Source organism: Saccopteryx leptura, chromosome 2 (genome assembly GCF_036850995.1).
Source record: "Saccopteryx leptura isolate mSacLep1 chromosome 2, mSacLep1_pri_phased_curated, whole genome shotgun sequence".
NCBI lineage: Eukaryota > Metazoa > Chordata > Mammalia > Chiroptera > Emballonuridae > Saccopteryx > Saccopteryx leptura.
In genome coordinates, this window is record NC_089504.1 from 346438350 (window position 1) to 346455563 (window position 17214).

At 45.1% G+C, this 17214-nt stretch overlaps 1 protein-coding gene across 3 annotated transcripts; it reads right to left on the reverse strand.

Annotated features, from left to right (window-relative positions):
• Positions 1-609: 609 nt before the first annotated feature.
• On the reverse strand, positions 610-14600 carry CDC6 (cell division cycle 6). Of its 3 annotated transcripts, none has more exons than XM_066366369.1 (12): positions 14488-14600; positions 13520-13710; positions 12064-12348; positions 11740-11939; positions 10918-11093; positions 10205-10311; positions 9628-9767; positions 7636-7736; positions 6421-6485; positions 2726-2928; positions 1744-1884; positions 610-1466 (listed from the first exon to the last, which is right to left on the reverse strand). In XM_066366369.1, exons 2-12 carry the CDS (start codon positions 13695-13697, stop codon positions 1377-1379), a joined length of 1686 nt encoding a protein of 561 aa, XP_066222466.1. In that variant the 5' UTR covers positions 13698-13710; positions 14488-14600; the 3' UTR covers positions 610-1376. The 3 variants fall into 3 exon arrangements, with proteins under 3 accessions (XP_066222466.1, XP_066222467.1, XP_066222465.1); XM_066366370.1 differs by having other exon boundaries at positions 14466-14580; XM_066366368.1 differs by lacking the exon at positions 14488-14600 and adding an exon at positions 14261-14342.
• Positions 14601-17214: the final 2614 nt, after the last annotated feature.

Here is a 17214-nt window from a genome sequence, read left to right on the forward strand (position 1 = left end):
CTTTGCAATTATGCCTGTTAACCCTTAGAGCCCCGGACACTTTCCAAGCTTCTAGGTATAGAACCGTGTCCTCCACCCGCAAATTACCCTGAGAGATGACTTCTCTGACAAGTGTGAGAACATTCTGAGTCCTGTCTATAGGATGCTCTGCTACACACCTGTGGGTAGTGTTCATTTCAGAAGGCTCTCACCGAGTGTCCTTCTTCCATCCCATACCACCTGCTGTAGCCCAGATCACATTGCAAGGATACAGTGGGCAGCATGAATGAAACAGTGGCCGACAGATCGTTTGTACACATATCAAGTTCCCAAAGTCAAGTCCATGTCACAAAGGTAGGAGGAGGCAGAAGAGCTCAGGGGACAGTCTTAGTCACTGGTTCTCAGACCGTTCATATCACATATGGTTTGCATTCTAAGAATTTGCTTGAGTTATATAAAAGTACAGCCATCTCCCAAATGAATCAAACTTCCTTCGAAACTACCCCAGCCCCACGCCTGCGTTTGGAAGGCAGTCAGTGTTGTACTGGTGCCCTCTGGTGTCCCCACCACCAACTGCCATTTTATGCCACTTGAAACCAAACCCAGAAAAGGGGAGACTTGAGTGACCATATGAATTATTTTACTGAACTAGAAATAGATGAGATTTAGATAAAAATCCAACCCAAAACGAATGTATCTTGCTTGAGACAAGTGGCTTCATCTGAGGACAACAAGACTGAGAGAGTTTAGGAAGGAATTTTCACAGTGCCTTCTGGAGGTCTGAGCTCTCTGGAAATGTGATTACTTAAAAAAGACAGAGCACAACTTGAAAATAAATATATTCACAATCCATAGAGTTACATTCTCCCTACTACCCCCACACCCTGGGGAGTGCCTAAGAAACTCAATGAGTCTTTAAAATGTCACAATGTGGAAGTGTCTGCAACATGGACACAGGATACTCCAAAAAGAAAGCAATCCTTTGGTCACAAAGTGTCCTCCAAAGCTCCAGGCAGATTGGCTTATTTCCTGGATCACCCTTTTTCATTCTTCTGATTCTAGTCCCAAAGTTCTTTCAAACACACCAACGTTTGATGAAACAAAGAGGCAAACAGATGCGCATTCCACTCACGATAGAAATCTGTATCCTTGCAAACATATGAAGGTAGTAAATATAACTTAAAAGGGTCTACTTAGTAATTTTTAATGCATAAAAATGATAAGAAGAATTCTCTGTAAATATTCTTGAATGTATAAATTAACACTGATCACTTTTAAGTAAAAATATTCATATCTGTTATCAGACCTGAATATATAAAGCACCAGACTGAATGCTACAGCTCTCTAAATACCAGCTGGATACTTTCAGGTGGGGTATTAGTATAAAATAAAGGAATTTAGGGCAATCCAGTAGCTAAGATATTTCCAATTAAAGTCTTGTCTCTCAGAGCATGCTCTATTTCTTTCTCTTCAATCTTCAAAGACACCTGGAAAGAAGAGAAGAAAAGCTTTTCACAGTGGAGAACTGACAAACCTCGTTCAACTTTTCTCACAAGAGGCAAGCAAGGAAACCGCGTTTTCAATGGCCGACAAAAAGAATCTCATTCTTGCCACAGTCCCACCCTCACAGATCTTAAAATCTACCTAATAAAAAGCAAATTGTTTATCTAATTGTGGTCATTTTAAATTCTTTACTTTGGCAAAAATAAGTTCTCCAAAACAGGACAATTAAAAGCAATGCCACAAAGAAGCAGTTGGTTGTACCTTTGTGAAGCGGGTTTCCTTGTTCTTCTTTAATTCTAAAATGCCCCTGGCCTCCAAAAGCTCCGAAAGGGACAAACACTCTGACTGTTCCACAGCCGCCACCTGCTGTTTGCGACAGACGTTACTGTAGCCTTCATATAACTGGGAGGAAACGAAGAACAAATGTTGCTCATAAGTCATCTTTTATAACTTTATAATCTTTTCAGAAATGTGAGTCTGGGTTTGCCAAAGAAGTTATCTCAATACCCTAATTCTCTCTCTTTTCAATAAAATCCTTGAACAGGCATTCTGTATACAGTGCCAGAGACCAACACTGTAAAGCAGGAAAGGGGCTTCCGTATCTCATTGATGCAGACACGGAAGGGGAGAAGATTAATGGTCAATGCTCAACTACAACCCAAGAGAAATAAAGTCAGGTACCAGTAATTATTCTTTTTATTTTATTTTATTTTTTATTTTTTGTATTTTTCTGAAGCTGGAAACGGGGAGAGACAGTCAGACAGACTCCCGCATGCGCCCGACCGGGATCCACCCGGCACGCCCACCAGGGGTGAAGCTCTGCCCACCAGGGGGCGATGCTCTGCCCCTCCGGGGAGTCGCTCTGTTGTGACCAGAGCCACTCTAGTGCCTGGGGCAGAGGCCAAGGAGCCATCCCCAGCACCCGGGCCATCTTTGCTCCAATGGAGCCTCGCTGTGGGAGGGGAAGAGAGACAGAGAGGAAGGAGAGGGGGAGAGGTGGAGAAGCAGACGGGCGCCTCTCCTGTGTGCCCTGGCCGGGAATCGAACCCGGAACTTCTACACACCAGGCCGACGCTCTACCACTGAGCCAACCGGCCAGGGGCCCAGTAATTATTCTTAATGGTTAAAATCCACTGTTTAATTCCTATCAGCCGGAGTATGAGAGGCCTTTTGGAAAGTCTCTGCTCTGTAGAGCAGACTCTCATCTCTACCCCAGCTCCATCTGCTGCCGTTCCCAACTGACCTTCCCCAGAGTGACTTCTTTGGTTTTCAACTGCCTGGTCAGGAGCAGCAAGGAGCAGACCAAGATCTTCTGCTGAAGCGGGAAAGAATCTTGTTCTCCTTCCTGGACAGAAGCCATTCTGTTTCCATCAACTTCTGAAATGACTTGGGATATGTGACTAAGACCAACCTGCTTTGGAACCAGTGACTCAGAGGATGATTTACCTAGAAAGTAAATAAATCAAGCTTATTAGACTTTTTTTTTTTTTTGAGCTTATTAGATTTTTTAAACTGTGTGTATTGAGACAGAGGATACTAAGTTTCAGCTGAAGGAAATTCAAGTGCAGTCACAGAGTGGCCAAGCAGAGGTTCCAATTCTGTAACTAGAAACGGAACAATGAGAGACAATACTATCCTCAAAAAGAGGCCAAAATATTGTGGGATGACTTGGAGAGCAGGGTTCTCCTTTTTCTGGGCAGAATGGTGAGCTATTATTCCCTGCAGAACACAATTAAATCTCAGAGATAAAACTCTACCTTGTACGAAAGAATAAGGACCAGACAGAGAAGTACTACGTGGAATATCCTGCCTTGGAACTTCCTAATATCTCAATGGTAAAGAAGAACAGAACCTTGAAACAAAGAGGGCCGTGTCTGGTAAGAAAGCTGGAAAAATTATTAAGTGGACAGTAAGGTTAATCCTACGTAGTCCTCAAGACAGCCTCGAGACAGCCTCCGTAAATGCCCTTTGAGGTCTGGTTCACTTGCCCAAGCTGATCTACAGCAGAGCAACACTTGAGAAAATGTCATTGGATATCGTAGCAGATAACAGCTCTCAGAGGCCGGAGGTTGGGAAACAGCCAACAAGCTGCATGGACTATGGTCTCATTGTTTGGAGATGCATGAACTGCAAGACAGGAGGGATTTGCTCTGTAACAACCTTTGCCTAAAGTACTTCCTGAGGTCATGTGCAGTTGCCCACAAACATTTGCTTCTATTTTGTTACTACGAATAGGACACCGCGGAGGACTAACAGTAGTGGAGAAAGTGGAGACCACTGATCAAGGAGCAGAATCTTAAGGCTGAAAGGAATTTAGAAGCCTAGTCTTGCTCCCGCCCCATGGCTGAGTCCCCTCTACAACAATCCCAACAAGTGACCATCTATCCAGTTTTTGTCTGAATATCTTCAATGCTGGCGAACCCACTACGTGTCCAAGAAGTGCCATGTATTAGAAAGTGTCTTCTTATACAGGCTGGGGCAGAAGTAGCTTGACTGTGGTGAGTACATGAAAGGGAGTTTACTCTTGTATTATCATTTACTAATTATTATACTATTTTCCATACAAACAGCTATAAACCTACTTTTGCCCTACGTTGTATATCATCAAAGTCAGTCTCTCTATAGCTTTCTACAGCCATTAAAAGCTAATTACAGCCTGACCAGGCGGTGGCGCAGTGGACAGAGAGTCGAACTGGGATGCCGAGGACCCAGGTTCGAGATCCCAAGGTCGCCAGCTGGCTGGTTGAGCAAAAGCTCATCAGCTTGGACCCAAGGTCGCTGGCTCGAGCAAGGGGTTACTCAGTCTGCTGAAGGCCTGCGGTCAAGGCACATATGAGAAAGCAATCAACGAACAACTAAGGTGTCGCAACAAAAAACTGATGATTGATGCTTCTCATCTCTCTGTTCCTGTCTGTCTGTCCCTGTCTATACCTCTCTCTGACTCTGGAAAAACAAACAAACAACTAATTATATATACCAGAGGTCAAAAGACAGGAATTAGATTACTCTAATAATTTAAACCAAGAATTTATAATCTCTTAGCTATGTGTGTGTCAGGGATCACGGACACACTTAAATATAAGGTCTACCGGAAAGTTCTGTCCATTTCTATCACAACAAGTTTCGACACATAAGCACATATTTATTTGGCACATGTGTGCCTCTCTATTTTTATCACTTAATGTATACATACTGACGTAGCAAATTAACTAAAACAAAGTTGATTCACGTTAGTCTTATGTGTGAAGCCATAGCGTACCCATGGCTACTGATAAAGTTCATTGACGCCACTGTAATTTTTACGAATTTCAACAAGGAAGAAATGCTACAGAAGCATGTCTGTCGCATCCACCATATTCCCCGGACTAAGCACCCTCCGACTATCACTTGTTTTTGTCCTTACAAAATTTTTTGAAGGGCAAAAAATTCAAAAATGAGGCCCTGGCCGGTTGGCTCAGTGGTAGAGCGTCGGCCTGGCGTGCAGAAGTCCTGGGTTCGATTCCCAGCCAGGGCACACAGGAGAGGCACCCATCTGCTTCTCCACCCCTTCCCCTCTCCTTCCTCTCTGTCTCTCTCTTCCCCTCCCGCAGCGAGGCTCCACTGGAGCAAAGATGGCCCGGGCGCTGGGGATGGCTCCTTGGCCTCTGCCCCAGGCACTAGAGTGGCTCTGGTCACAACAGAGCGACGCCCCGGAGGGGCAGAGCATCACCCCCTGGTGGGCAGAGCTTCACCCCTGGTGGGCGTGCCAGGTGGATCCCGGTCGGGCGCATGCGGGAGTCTGTCTGACTGTCTCTCCCCGTTTCCAGCTTCAGAAAAATACAAAAAAAAAAATCAAAAATGAAGAAGATGTCAAACAAGCACTGGTTCAATTTTTCACATCAAAAGATAAAACATTTTTCAAAAATGGGATATACAAATTGCCCTCACTCTGGCAAGAAATCATTAATAATAATGGCAATTATATTATTTAATAAAGTTTACTGATGGTAAGAAAAATTTGTATTTTGTTTTATTCCAAAAATGGACAGAGCTTTCCGGTAGACCTTATATTATTTGTTAGAGGGGAGAAAAGGGAATGCTCTGACAGCTGAATAGAAACCAGTCTCTAGTCCATGCATTGGCCACATATTACCTACCAACACTCTATGCACCAAGTGTAGCTACTTCTGAAGTATTTTTATCAATTTTCTTTCAACAAGGTGATGAAAACTAGAAAGTTTTCTCTGTGGAACTACAGTGCTAGACACAATTTTAATAATTTTCAACCAGCACAGGAGTGAAGGAAGAAACAAGTCAAATCAGACTGTCCTGTTTCTAAAGATGAACGCTGGATGTTAAACACCAACGGGACATGTAGCTCACGGTCATTTTATAGCTGCCACAGCTAAGAGAACAGGCTGAGGGACAGGAGAATGAATTTCCCCATGTTTGCTATAGCTTGCTGTTTCCTATAGCAATCTCAGCTTTGTACCTCCACCCTCCCAGACTTGCTTAAAGGCTTGAGAGAGCCCAAGTTCAATTCAATTCTTTCGCCGTCTGACTCTTATTTACCAGGCTTTGCTCTCACCTACACTGAGAACTAAACTGCACACAACCTAAGCGCCCAGGAGAAGCTGAGCCAACCTTATTGTCCACAGTTTTCCTTCCTAGAGCTTGGAAGGAAAACTTACTCTGTCCCCGCCATTTATGTAACACCCTGGGGAACTCATTTTCAGTCATGCATGGACTATAGAACTGGCAGGCAAGATGGAAATAAAGCTGATGAAATGCACCAAAAACACAGACACACACACACACACACACACACACACACACACACACACACACACACATGGGCGAGTGTGGATTTAACTATGGTCATTACATCGTTCTAGCTCTTTCCTCAGGAAAGTCAAGCTTCCATTACAAACTAAGATGGGAAGGAGATAAACTACTTACATTCAGACAGTGGTTTGAGGATAGTCTGGCTTTTGACATCTGACTCTACAATTTCAATAGCTCTCCTGTAAAAAATATTTCTAAAATTAATTTAGGCCGAGCCAAACCAAACACTACACCAAAACCACCAAGCTCGAAAACAGACACAATAACAAAAAACAACATGTTCTATCATTTTAAAGCCCCCAAAGAAAACTAGGCTATGTCTCCGCTAAAGAAGACTTACTTGCCTTGAAATAATTCACAGACCAGGGAATTGGAGAACTTCAACACTACGTGATTTCCTCTTATAGGTGCCAAGTAGGTCATCATACATCGAACCAATAACATTTTGGATGAGGAGGAAACGTCACAGATAGGAGAGGGAATACGTGGGGTGGGCACCTGACTCCAGACGGCCAGTACTACACATCCACACCAGACTTCTAAAGGCGGATCCTCATGTGTATATGTGTAGGCTAAGCCACACCAGCCTACATTACTTTCGCTCGTAGCTGCAGTCTCTACCCAAGTAGTTTGCTGACTAGGGGAAACTTTCAGATCCAGGCTCATGCTATCTAGCAGTATGAAGAGCTTACTCTCCCACTGCTCTCTCCAAACTACTTTGCCCACAGGAAGCCATAAGCCAGACCTGGATCTTCTGTGTGTCAACAGGGGGAGGTAGGACCAGCGGGCCAGCACAGCAAGTATCATTTTAATGGACCCAGTGTCCCTACTGGGAAGGAGGAAATTTCATCAGTCAGCACAGAGATTTCCCCAGCAGGAGGGACAGGGGGATGGGAAGGGAGAGAGGTCTGGAGTACAACTCTGGGGACCACCAACTGAAGGAAGGGGTGCTCACGAAAAGCAGAGAAAGGAAAAAAATGTCTAAAGGCAAAGATGGTTCAGGTCCATAAATAAACCTGCTTGAGACCAGCTAATGGAAAAGTAAACTGGAGTCTTTTTTAATACAAATGTAATTAACCAATCTATAATCACCACAGGGAGTGCCAGCAACATCTCATTTGTTCCTCCCCGCTATAGGTAATGGACTGATAATGTTTCAGACATTAACAGGGTGGAGATGCAGAACTCCCCACTGAGAAACAAGTCCTCCTTTCTGAGCATAAAAAGTGGCAGAACGGAGCCTCTTAAGCCACATTCAGTTGAGTTACATGAGACAATTAAACAGCATTTCTTTTTTTAATAAAAGCAGCCAACAGTGCCATAACTCACCTGCAAACATCTAGTGCTTTGCGAACGTCTCCAGACACAGCAGAGACTTTTCGGGCACAGAACTGAATTGCAGCATTGTCCAGAATCTGATCTCTGGAGACCTTTGCACAAGACACAGAAGGTGACAGTTTGAACTATAAGAGTCCCCATCCCTGTGATTGAGATCCCAGACATAAATATGATCACACTTAAGTCTAAACTTGATGGCCACCATGTAGGGCAGGGGTCTCAAACTCGCGGCCTGCGGGCCGCATGCGGCCCGCCGAACAATTTTGTGCAGCCCGCAGACTAATCCACGAAGTTCAAAATATTTTGGATAAAATTAAGTAAGCCTAGGGGCCTACTTGTATTTTTCATTTCTCTAGCATCCTAGCTAGATATTAGCTTAGTTAACAGCAGTTGTGATGCGAACTACAGTTTCTGGTCGTTTTGTGACACTGAGTAAACTGCATGTACGATTGTGCTTGTTGTACTGATTTTTTTTTGTTTTCAACTGCAGTGAGAAAAGTGTTGCGTAACAGTTGCCTTTTGTAGACCTAGTGCGGCCTGCCGAACGGCTGTGATCTTGCTCTGCAGCCCACATGCTGAGTTGAGTTTGAGACCCCTGATGTAGGGCCTAAGGGATGCCTTTTCTGCTCATAAGTAAATTTACACATTTCAGCAGTCTGTAGGAATGTGGTTGAGATTCATAAATGGGAAAAAAAGGCAATCAGAACTTAAATTAGTAAAACTAAACTAAAAAAAAACCTATTTGGTCATTTTCAAAAGAGAAAGTTTTTTCAGACCCTATTTGAAAGCCTTTATTTAAGAAGCATTTGCCTGACCAGGCGGTGGCACAGTGGATAGAGCGTCAGACTGGGATGCAGAGGACCGGGGTTCGAGACCCCGAAGTCGCCAGCTTGAGTGCGGGCTCATCTGGTTTGAGGAAAAAAGCCAGCAAGGAGCTACTCGGTCTGCTGAAGGCCCGTGGTCAAGGCACATATGAGAAAGCAATCAATGAACAACTACGGTGTTGCAACGCACAATGAAAAACTAATGATTGATGCTTCTCATCTCTCTCTGTCCCTGTCTATCCCTCTCTCTGACTCACTCTGTCTCTGTAAAAAAAAAAAGAAGCATTTGAGTAATTCCTTATTTTTGTCCTTCATTCTCTTTTGTGTTTTCTAATTCTGTTTTTAAATTTTTTATTTATTGATTTAAGAAAAAGAGAGAGAGAAAGAAAGAAAGAGAATATCAACTTGTTGTTCCACTTATTTATGCATTCATGGGTTGATTCTTTTATGTGCCCTGACCAGGGATCAAACCTGCAACCCTGGCGTATCAGGACGATGCTCTAACCAACTCAGCTACTGGTCCAGGTCCCCTTTTATTTTTATGTCAATACCGAGGCACCCAATAAATGGAGCTGTGGGTGGAAATTCTTTTTTTTTCAACAGACAGACTCTTGCATGTCCCCAGCACCCCTCGTCTGGGACCAATGCTCGAATCAACTGAGCTATCCTTGGTGCCTGAGGCTGACACTTGAATCAACTGATCCACTGGCTGCAGGAGGGGAAGAGAGAGAGAGAGGGAGGGGAAGAGAAGCAGATGGTTGCTTCTCATGTGTGCCTGACAGGGGATCGAACCCGGGACGTCAGCACACCGGGCCAACGCTCTATCCATTCTGCCAACTGGCCAGAGCCAGAAAATTCTTATAAAAATGTTCTCACAAGGGCCCATAGGCACTCCATGCTTAGTAATACCATCAAAACAAAATATCTAGCCCTGGCCTGATAGCTTGGTAGGGTATAATAACACCGTCCTGAAGCACCAGCACCGAAGTTGCCGGTTCAATCCCTGGTCAAGGTACATGCAGGAACAGATCGATGTTCCTCTCTCTCCCCCTTCTTCTCTCACTAAAATCAATCAATAAATATTTTAGAGCCATCGTTTGGTTTCCCCAACACAGGCACTATATGGAACACACAATTTGGTTTAATAGTTGCCACTCACCTGACTAAGTCGATCCTGTAAGATAGTGGCGATCTGATTTTTGGTATAAGGTGGGAAGTTCAACAGCCGTGGCTTATATTTTTCTCTAGCTTGAAGCCTTGGCAGAATTCTGTCTGTGAGATCCAAGGTATTAGCAACACCTGAGGAAGATAAGGGACACTAACCATCACTGGTCAAGTCATCATAAAAGGAAAAATAAACCATCTGAAAGCTGAATTACATTTCCAGTTCTAATCCAGCAATCCAAGTGTTGCTTCCCACTGCCACCCCACCACCCCCAACCCATACTCATTAGGGAAGATGTATCTAGTCATCACAGAACGCTCTTTTCAAGTTAAACTGTTCACTGATAAGCAGAATCAGATGCTCCAAAAATCAATTGTCTCTGAAATGCAGTATTGTTTCTATTCAGATTTAACAAAACTGATTTTTCTTAGATTAAAATTACTATTGTTTTATGGTAATTTTCTTATTTTGATAAAAAAGCAGAAAGTTGGTTTAATAGAAAATAGCAGGTGATAAATAAGCCAAAGAGATCCTTAGAATCACCATGTAACAGTAACAACTGAGCACTAACCAATCAGCACCAGTCGAGAATTGCTTAGCCATGGCCATTCAAACAGCGTGTACAACACATCCTGCCCTTTGCTGTCCAGCTGATCCATCTCGTCCAACACCAACACACTGCATGGAAAGAGAAACAATTAGTATCCACGGTCACCTCCTTAACTCTCCAAGCTGTTTGATCTGGGCTGACTCTAGGTCACATCCTACAGCTGGGACCAGTTTGAAGATCTTTTTTTTTTTTCCTTTTTAAAAACGATTTTATTTATTGATTTTAGAGAGAGAGAACAAAGAGAGGAGAGGGAAGCATCAACTCGCAGGAGCTGCTTCTTATATGTGCCTTGACCGGGCAAGCCTGGAGTTTTGAACCAGCGACCTCAGCACTCCAGGTGGACATTTTAACCACTGTGCCACTACAGGTCAGGCTGAAGGTCATAGTTTGTTTTATCTCCAGTCACTGTCACAAATGATCCCCCTCCACCATCATACAAAAGTAACATTTAGGTTTTTCAAGCACTTAGTTTAAAACCATTTTTCCAATTTAAAATTAGAAGGTGCAATTTTCCTTTCTTCTTTCCTTTTCAGCTTATGCAACTACCTCTCATAGAGCAAATATAGGGAAATGTCCTTCTATGAGCAAACGGATAAATTAAAGAGACTAGAATGTGAGCTTGTGGGTAACAATGCAGATTTTCACAGAGCAACATGTGGCAGAGCAATACTTACATCATGGGGCCCTTCTCTGCAGTCAGATGGTTTTCCAGTTTCCTCATCATGTCCTTCCCAGCTGGCCGGGACACTCCTTCCTGACAAACCTCCTGAGCAATAGCTGGGAATACAGCCTGGGCACTCCTCAAGGACATGCAATTCAGCATGATAGTTTTAAAACCTTTCAGTTCTTTCTAGAAAAATGCAAACATGGGAGTTATTTTGGCCTCAGATAAGGATTTGATGAAACCTGAAATGTCTTTGAGGAGATAATAGTATACAAGAGAATAAGCTTTAGTTTCATTTGGAAAGATTTAGACAGTGAAACTAAAAACATCTTTTGGGGGAGGGACTTCACCTAAAACTTATATTTTTTCTTTCTTTTTTTCTTTTTAAATTATTAAGTGAGAGGCATTGATGCAGATAGACAGACTCCCACATGCACCCCAACTGGGATCCACATGACAAGCCCCCAACAGGGCAATGTTCTGCCCATCTGGGGCCACTGCTCCATTGCTTGGCAACCAAGCTATTTTAGCGCCTGAGGCAGGGTCGTGGAGCCATCCTCAGTGCCCCGGGGCCAACTTGCTAGAACCTTTCGAGCCATGGTTGCAGGAGGGGAAGAGAGAGAGCGGGAGAAAGAGAGAGAAGGGGGTAGGGTGGAGAAACAGATGGTCACTTCTCCTGTGTGTCCTGACAGGGAATCAAACCTGGGACTTCCACACGCCAGCCGACACTCTACCACTGAGCCAACCAGCCAGGGCTCTTCTACTTTTTCTTAACCCTTAATAACTAAGTGTCATTTTAGCAAAAGCATCATAATGCAGACTCTCCAAGTACCTTGAGGTCTTGCAGAATTCGGCTTAAGCAGGCAGTTTTTCCAGTTCCAGGAGCACCAGAAAGATAAAGGCTTCCAGCTTTTTTCCCACAGATGTGCTCCCTCAGGAAATTCCTGATGACATCCATCTCCTTTTCCCTGGCAGGGAGCCGATCTGGGACAGCTGTGTTCAGGACCAGCTTTGCTTGCTGGTAGCAAGTGCCTGTGCCAGACATGAAAGGACGATTAGATACCACAGAGGTGACTGAGAAGACCCAATGGGTTTCACTTGGAAACATTGCCCTTGTTTACAAGGCTGCACTAACAGCTGCTGTGTGAGGACAAACCTTCCTGCTTGAACAGTCTCACACTTGCAGATTCTTTCTCTGGCGGACATTTCTGCTCAGAATTTGTTGTGGTCTCTTGACTTTTTCGAACTGAAGAATGTATTTTGTTTTGGTGAACTCTGGCTTTTTCTTTTTTGCTAGGAGATTTAATTGTCAACTGATTGTCAAATACTAATCTGCGTCCCTTCTGTGCACGACGTGAGCGAGGGGGGCCGTTCTCTTTCTTGCCCAGCTTTGGTGGCGAACAGCGTGGTAAATGGGGAGTGTTGCATTGGTTGTCATCACCTGAAACATATAAAAATCAAAACATGGTCATTCACAGCAGTCTTTAGTAAAAGGCTTTGGCAAAGATCTCTGCCTTCCTCAGAAAGGTGGCCGCTGTCAGCGCCACCAAAATAAAATGCCTCTCATTTTAGTAGCAAACACTGGCCACCAGATGGCAGCACTGAATCTTACTACTGTTCGGTAGAAACCAAATGGGTTTTAGTGGGATAAAATTCTAAGTGGGTTCTAAAAACGGGGTTTCTCAACCTTGGCATCATTGATATCTTGGACAAAATAATTCTTCACTTTGGGGTGTGTGTGGGTCCCCTTGTTCACTGTAGAATATTTAGCAATACCCCTGGTCCTTTATCCACTATGACAGTAACACCTCATCAGTGTTAACAACCAAAAATGTCTCTAGATTCTGTCCAATCACCCCTCATTAAAAACAAATATGGCCGGTTGGCTCAGTGGTAGAGCGTCGGCCTGGCGTGCGGAAGTCCCGGGTTCGATTCCCGGCCAGGGCACACAGGACAGACGCCCATCTGCTTCTCCACCCCTCCCCCTCTCCTTCCTCTCTGTCTCTCTCTTCCCCTCCCGCAGCCGAGGCTCCATTGGAGCAAAAGATGGCCCGGGCGCTGGAGATGGCTCCTTGGCCTCTGCCTCAGGCGCTAGAGTGGCTCTGGTCACGACAGAGTGACGCCCCAGATGGGCAGAGCATCGCCCCCTGGTGGGCGTGCCAGGTGGATCCCGGTCGGGCGCATGCGGGAGTCTGTCTGCCTCCCCGTTTCCAGCTTCAGAAAAATACAAAAAAAAAAAATTTATCTAAAACAAGAAATAATTACCAACTACTGTGCTAATGCAAGAATGTCACCGGTGTCTCTTAATTTCATCACTATCAAGGCACGTTTCAAAATATATACTACACAGTACAGCTAACTGCAGGGTCATTTAAAATACTAACAGAACTAAGTTTGTTTAAGGAATTGAAGATCAGACCTATTGAATACTTCAGAAAGTGATCTTAACTCTGAAGTTCATTGATAACTTAGCCACCATCCTGAAAATAACCAAAATGAACAGAGCGATCTTACCAGAACTTAGGTGCTTCAAAGGAATAGGCAACTTATCGTTGAATAAAGAAAGGTCAAGAGCTACCAGTCAAAAACTACTTAAATAAGGGATAGCTTACCCAGCCGTTTTCTGGGGCTGAGAGGCAGACTTTTTACACAAGGAGAACGGGGTAGGGCCTCGGCATTCGTCAGCTCTAGCTTGGTGTCACTGGAGTTTTTAGCTTTGTCCAATGTCCGAGATGGCTTCTTTTTTGGAAAACTGATTGGAGCCTGTGACTGGGATCGGGTTTGAGGCATGATGGCAACACAGCTGGGCACAAAAGAGAGAACAGGACAGCCAGTCAACATGCAAAACTGAAGGGAAAATAAGTAACACGGAATTTATACCGATGATCCACACTTATTTCATAAGTTATAACAATATTTTAGCAGTCAGTTCTGCTCCCCATTCACATCTATGCAATAACAGCGAAAACCTGCCTACCAGCTGTTACAAACATTTTAGGTGCTGCCTCATCTAAGTTTTACCACTACCTTAGAGGTAAGTACTCTTATTAAAATGATCTTGAAGATGAGAAAACTGAGAGGCGCACAGCGGCCCAAAGTCACAGCAAAACAGGCACTCCGGCTCCAAGTTCTTAGCCACTTGAGCGACGCAATGAGGGGTTTACCTTGGTTGACTTCACTTCTAACTCCCTCACTCCAAGTTCGGCGTGGGTCTTGATCACCAGCTTCGCCCAGTAACTTTCCACACTTACAGTCGTCCCGCCACCCCGGCCTCACTCTGTACTGTCCCCACTCCACACACCACTCAACCCCACCCCGGAACAACTCCCTCCTGCTACATTCAGCTCCTTTACCTTTCGCACAAGTGCCAGACTATTCCGAGGGCGCACATCTCCCTTTCCTTACCCGACCTGACCTCCCGCGATCCGAGCTCTCCTCCCCTCACTTCACCTCGGGGATTATCGAAACTCGCGGGCCTTGTCACCCAACTCTGCTACTTCCCTGACCCCAGGCCTCTCGGAGCAATCCTCTCCTCTCCACCCCACAGGGCTGCGTCACCTCAATGTCGGATTCTTCTCACCTTTCTCACACAAGGTTTCAGGGATTGTTCACAAGCTCCTGAGCAAACCAGCAGCAGCAAAGGCCAAAAGCGATCGCGCCAAATCTGCTCAGTCGTAGCTTTGAGGACTCCCGCCAAAGCCCGACCAGGTTTCTGATTGGCTGTCGCCTGAGCGCCGCTCGTCTTGGCCAACGCCCACCACCCCTTCACTTTCAATCTACAACCAATAAGAGGACCCCATGCCTCAGCGCTCCCATGAAGCCACGCCCATTGAGCGCAGAGAGCCCATCTACATCCGGGACCTCCTCGGAAAGATGTGCGGTAGCGTGTAGCGTAGGGAGCGACTCTGGGTAAGGCGAACTGCACTGGCCGCAAAGCCCGGCGGGAGATGTAGTCTTGGCCTTACGCGACTCTATTTCTACGCTTTTCTCTCGATGGGAAAGTGTAAAGATGTGGTTGCTTTTCTCACTGCTGCATTTATCCTAACAGGATACATTTTTAGAAAGCTACTATATAATGCCCACTATTTGGGGAGCGGTTCTGGGTACTAGGTATGATGCTAGGCACTTTACTTATCTCTCTAACGCTCAACCCTATAAGGCACAAAGCAAATGTACTGAGGGTTAAGTAGAGGTCACAGCATCTTGCTGCAGGGCTTAGGACCCAGATTTCCTGACACTCAAACCAGTGCTTTTTTGGTCAAGTTCTACACATGTATTAAAGAAATACACTATACCTCATTACATATCCCCGATTTGTGTTTCAAAGGTGAGAAAGCCAGGCCTTTGCTTTTATTTTGTTGAAAGAAAGAATATGATCTTCTGTGTACTTTCTTATCATTAATCCCATCAATCAACACTTTGTGGGGAATGGACAGAATTATAATCCCTTAATTTTAAAATCTTTTTTTAATGGCCAAACACTAGGGTTTCCGGGCCAGAGAAGACTGCTATAGAAGAGGCAAGCTGAGCTTTTAATGAAAAAATATAAATGAGGGCAGTAATTTACAGGCCAACTTCAAAGCTAATAACCTAGCTAAGCCTCTGCTTCCATTAAAGGCCAAAACCCAATTCTAGGTGATAGTACAGGATTTATCTTTCATCCCTCAATATCAAATAAAATAGAGCAATAAAGCTGAGAAACAGGAAAACAATATTACAATCAAGTAATTGCAGTTAATTCATATAGGAGATAAAAACCAATATAGAGTGCTTAAGTGTATGTCAGGGACGGGGCTCAAGCATGTTACCGATATCACCTTATTACTCTCACAAGCACCCCCATGAAGCTGGCATTATTTCCATTTTACAAATGAGGAAATGGAAATAGAAGGGGTTCAGTAAATTTTCCCAAGGTCATACATACAAATAGTAAGTGGGAGAGCTGGAACTTGAACTCAGGAAGTCTGACAGGAGATCAAACTCTTGACCACTTAAACATGGGGCTGTCTAGATGTGGGTTCTAAAATAGCCTTCTAAATAGGAAGAGATGGTGAAGGAGCACATTTTGGGAAAGCTTTAGGAGCTCAAAAGTGAGTTGGCCCTGGCCAGGCTGCTCAATGGATAGCGTACTTCCCAGTGCACTGAAGTCGGGGGTTCAATCCCTGGTCAGGGCACATAGGAAAAGCAACTACTGTAATGAGTGCACAAGTGGAAAATGAGTTGATGCCTCTCTCCCTTCCTCTCAAATCAATGGGGAGAAATTTTTTTTTTAATTTTTATTTGATTTTAGCAATAAAAGAATGGAGAGAGAAAGAAACAATCTGGGCCCTGGCCGGTTGGCTCAGAGGTAGAGCGTCGGCCTGGCGTGCAGGAGTCCTGGGTTTGATTCCCGGCCAGGGCACACAGGAGAAGCGCCCATCTGCTTCTCCACCCCTCCCACTCTCCTTCCTCTCTGTCTCTCTCTTCCCCTCCCGCAGCCGAGGCTCTATTGGAGCAAAGATGGCCCAGGTGCTGGGGATGGCTCTGTGACCTCTGCCTCAGGCGCTAGAATGGCTCTGGATGCAACAGAGCGACGCCCCAGAGGGGCAGAACATCGCCCCCTGGTGGGCATGCCGGGTGGATCCCAGTCGGGCGCATGTGGGAGTCTGTCTGACTGCCTCCCCGTTTCCAGCTTCGGAAAAATGAAAAGAAAAAAAAAAAAAAGAAACAATCTGTTCTCACAGGGTATTAAACCAGCAACCTTTGTGCTTTGGGATGATGCTCTACCAACTGAGCTATCTGGTCAGGGAAATAGAAAAATTAAAAAGAAAAAAAGATATGAGTGAAGAGACTAGGCAGCCATGAATATAAAAAGTATTAATGTTATCCAGGCCCTGGCCGGTTGGCTTAGTGGTAGAGCGTCCGCCTGGCATGCGGAGGTCTCGGGTTCGATTCCCGGCCAGGGCACACAGGAGAGGCGCCCATCTGCTTCTCCAACCCTCCCCCTCTCCTTCCTCTCTGTCTCTCTCTTCCCCTCCCGCAGCCCAGGCTCCATTGGAGCAAAGATGGCCCAGGCACTGGGGATGGCTCCTTGGCCTCTGCCCCAGGCACTAGAGTGGCTCTGGTCTCCGCAGAGCGACGGGGCGCCCCGGAGGGGCAGAGCATCGCCCCCTGGTGGGCGTGCCGGATGGATCCTGGTCGGGCGCATGCGGGAGTCTGTCTGACTGTCTCTCCCCATTTCTAGGTTCAGAAAAAAAAAAAAATTATCCTAGAATGGAGGCTTCTTGACCTGATGGTATTTTTGGTCTCTTAATAGGGCAGTAGAGGC

What these genes read in the sequence shown, in the direction of transcription:
- CDC6 (XM_066366368.1), bottom strand. Translation starts at nt 14,298, where the DNA reads ATGTGCGCCCTCGGAATAGTCTGGCACTTGTGCGAAAG. An exon ending in GAGACTGTTCAAGCAGGAAG is followed by an intron (nt 11,940 to 12,063) that starts GTTTGTCCTCAC and finishes TGTCTGGCACAG; the next exon opens with GCACTTGCTACCAGCAAGCA. An exon ending in GAATTCTGCAAGACCTCAAG is followed by an intron (nt 11,094 to 11,739) that starts GTACTTGGAGAG and finishes GCATTTTTCTAG; the next exon opens with AAAGAACTGAAAGGTTTTAA.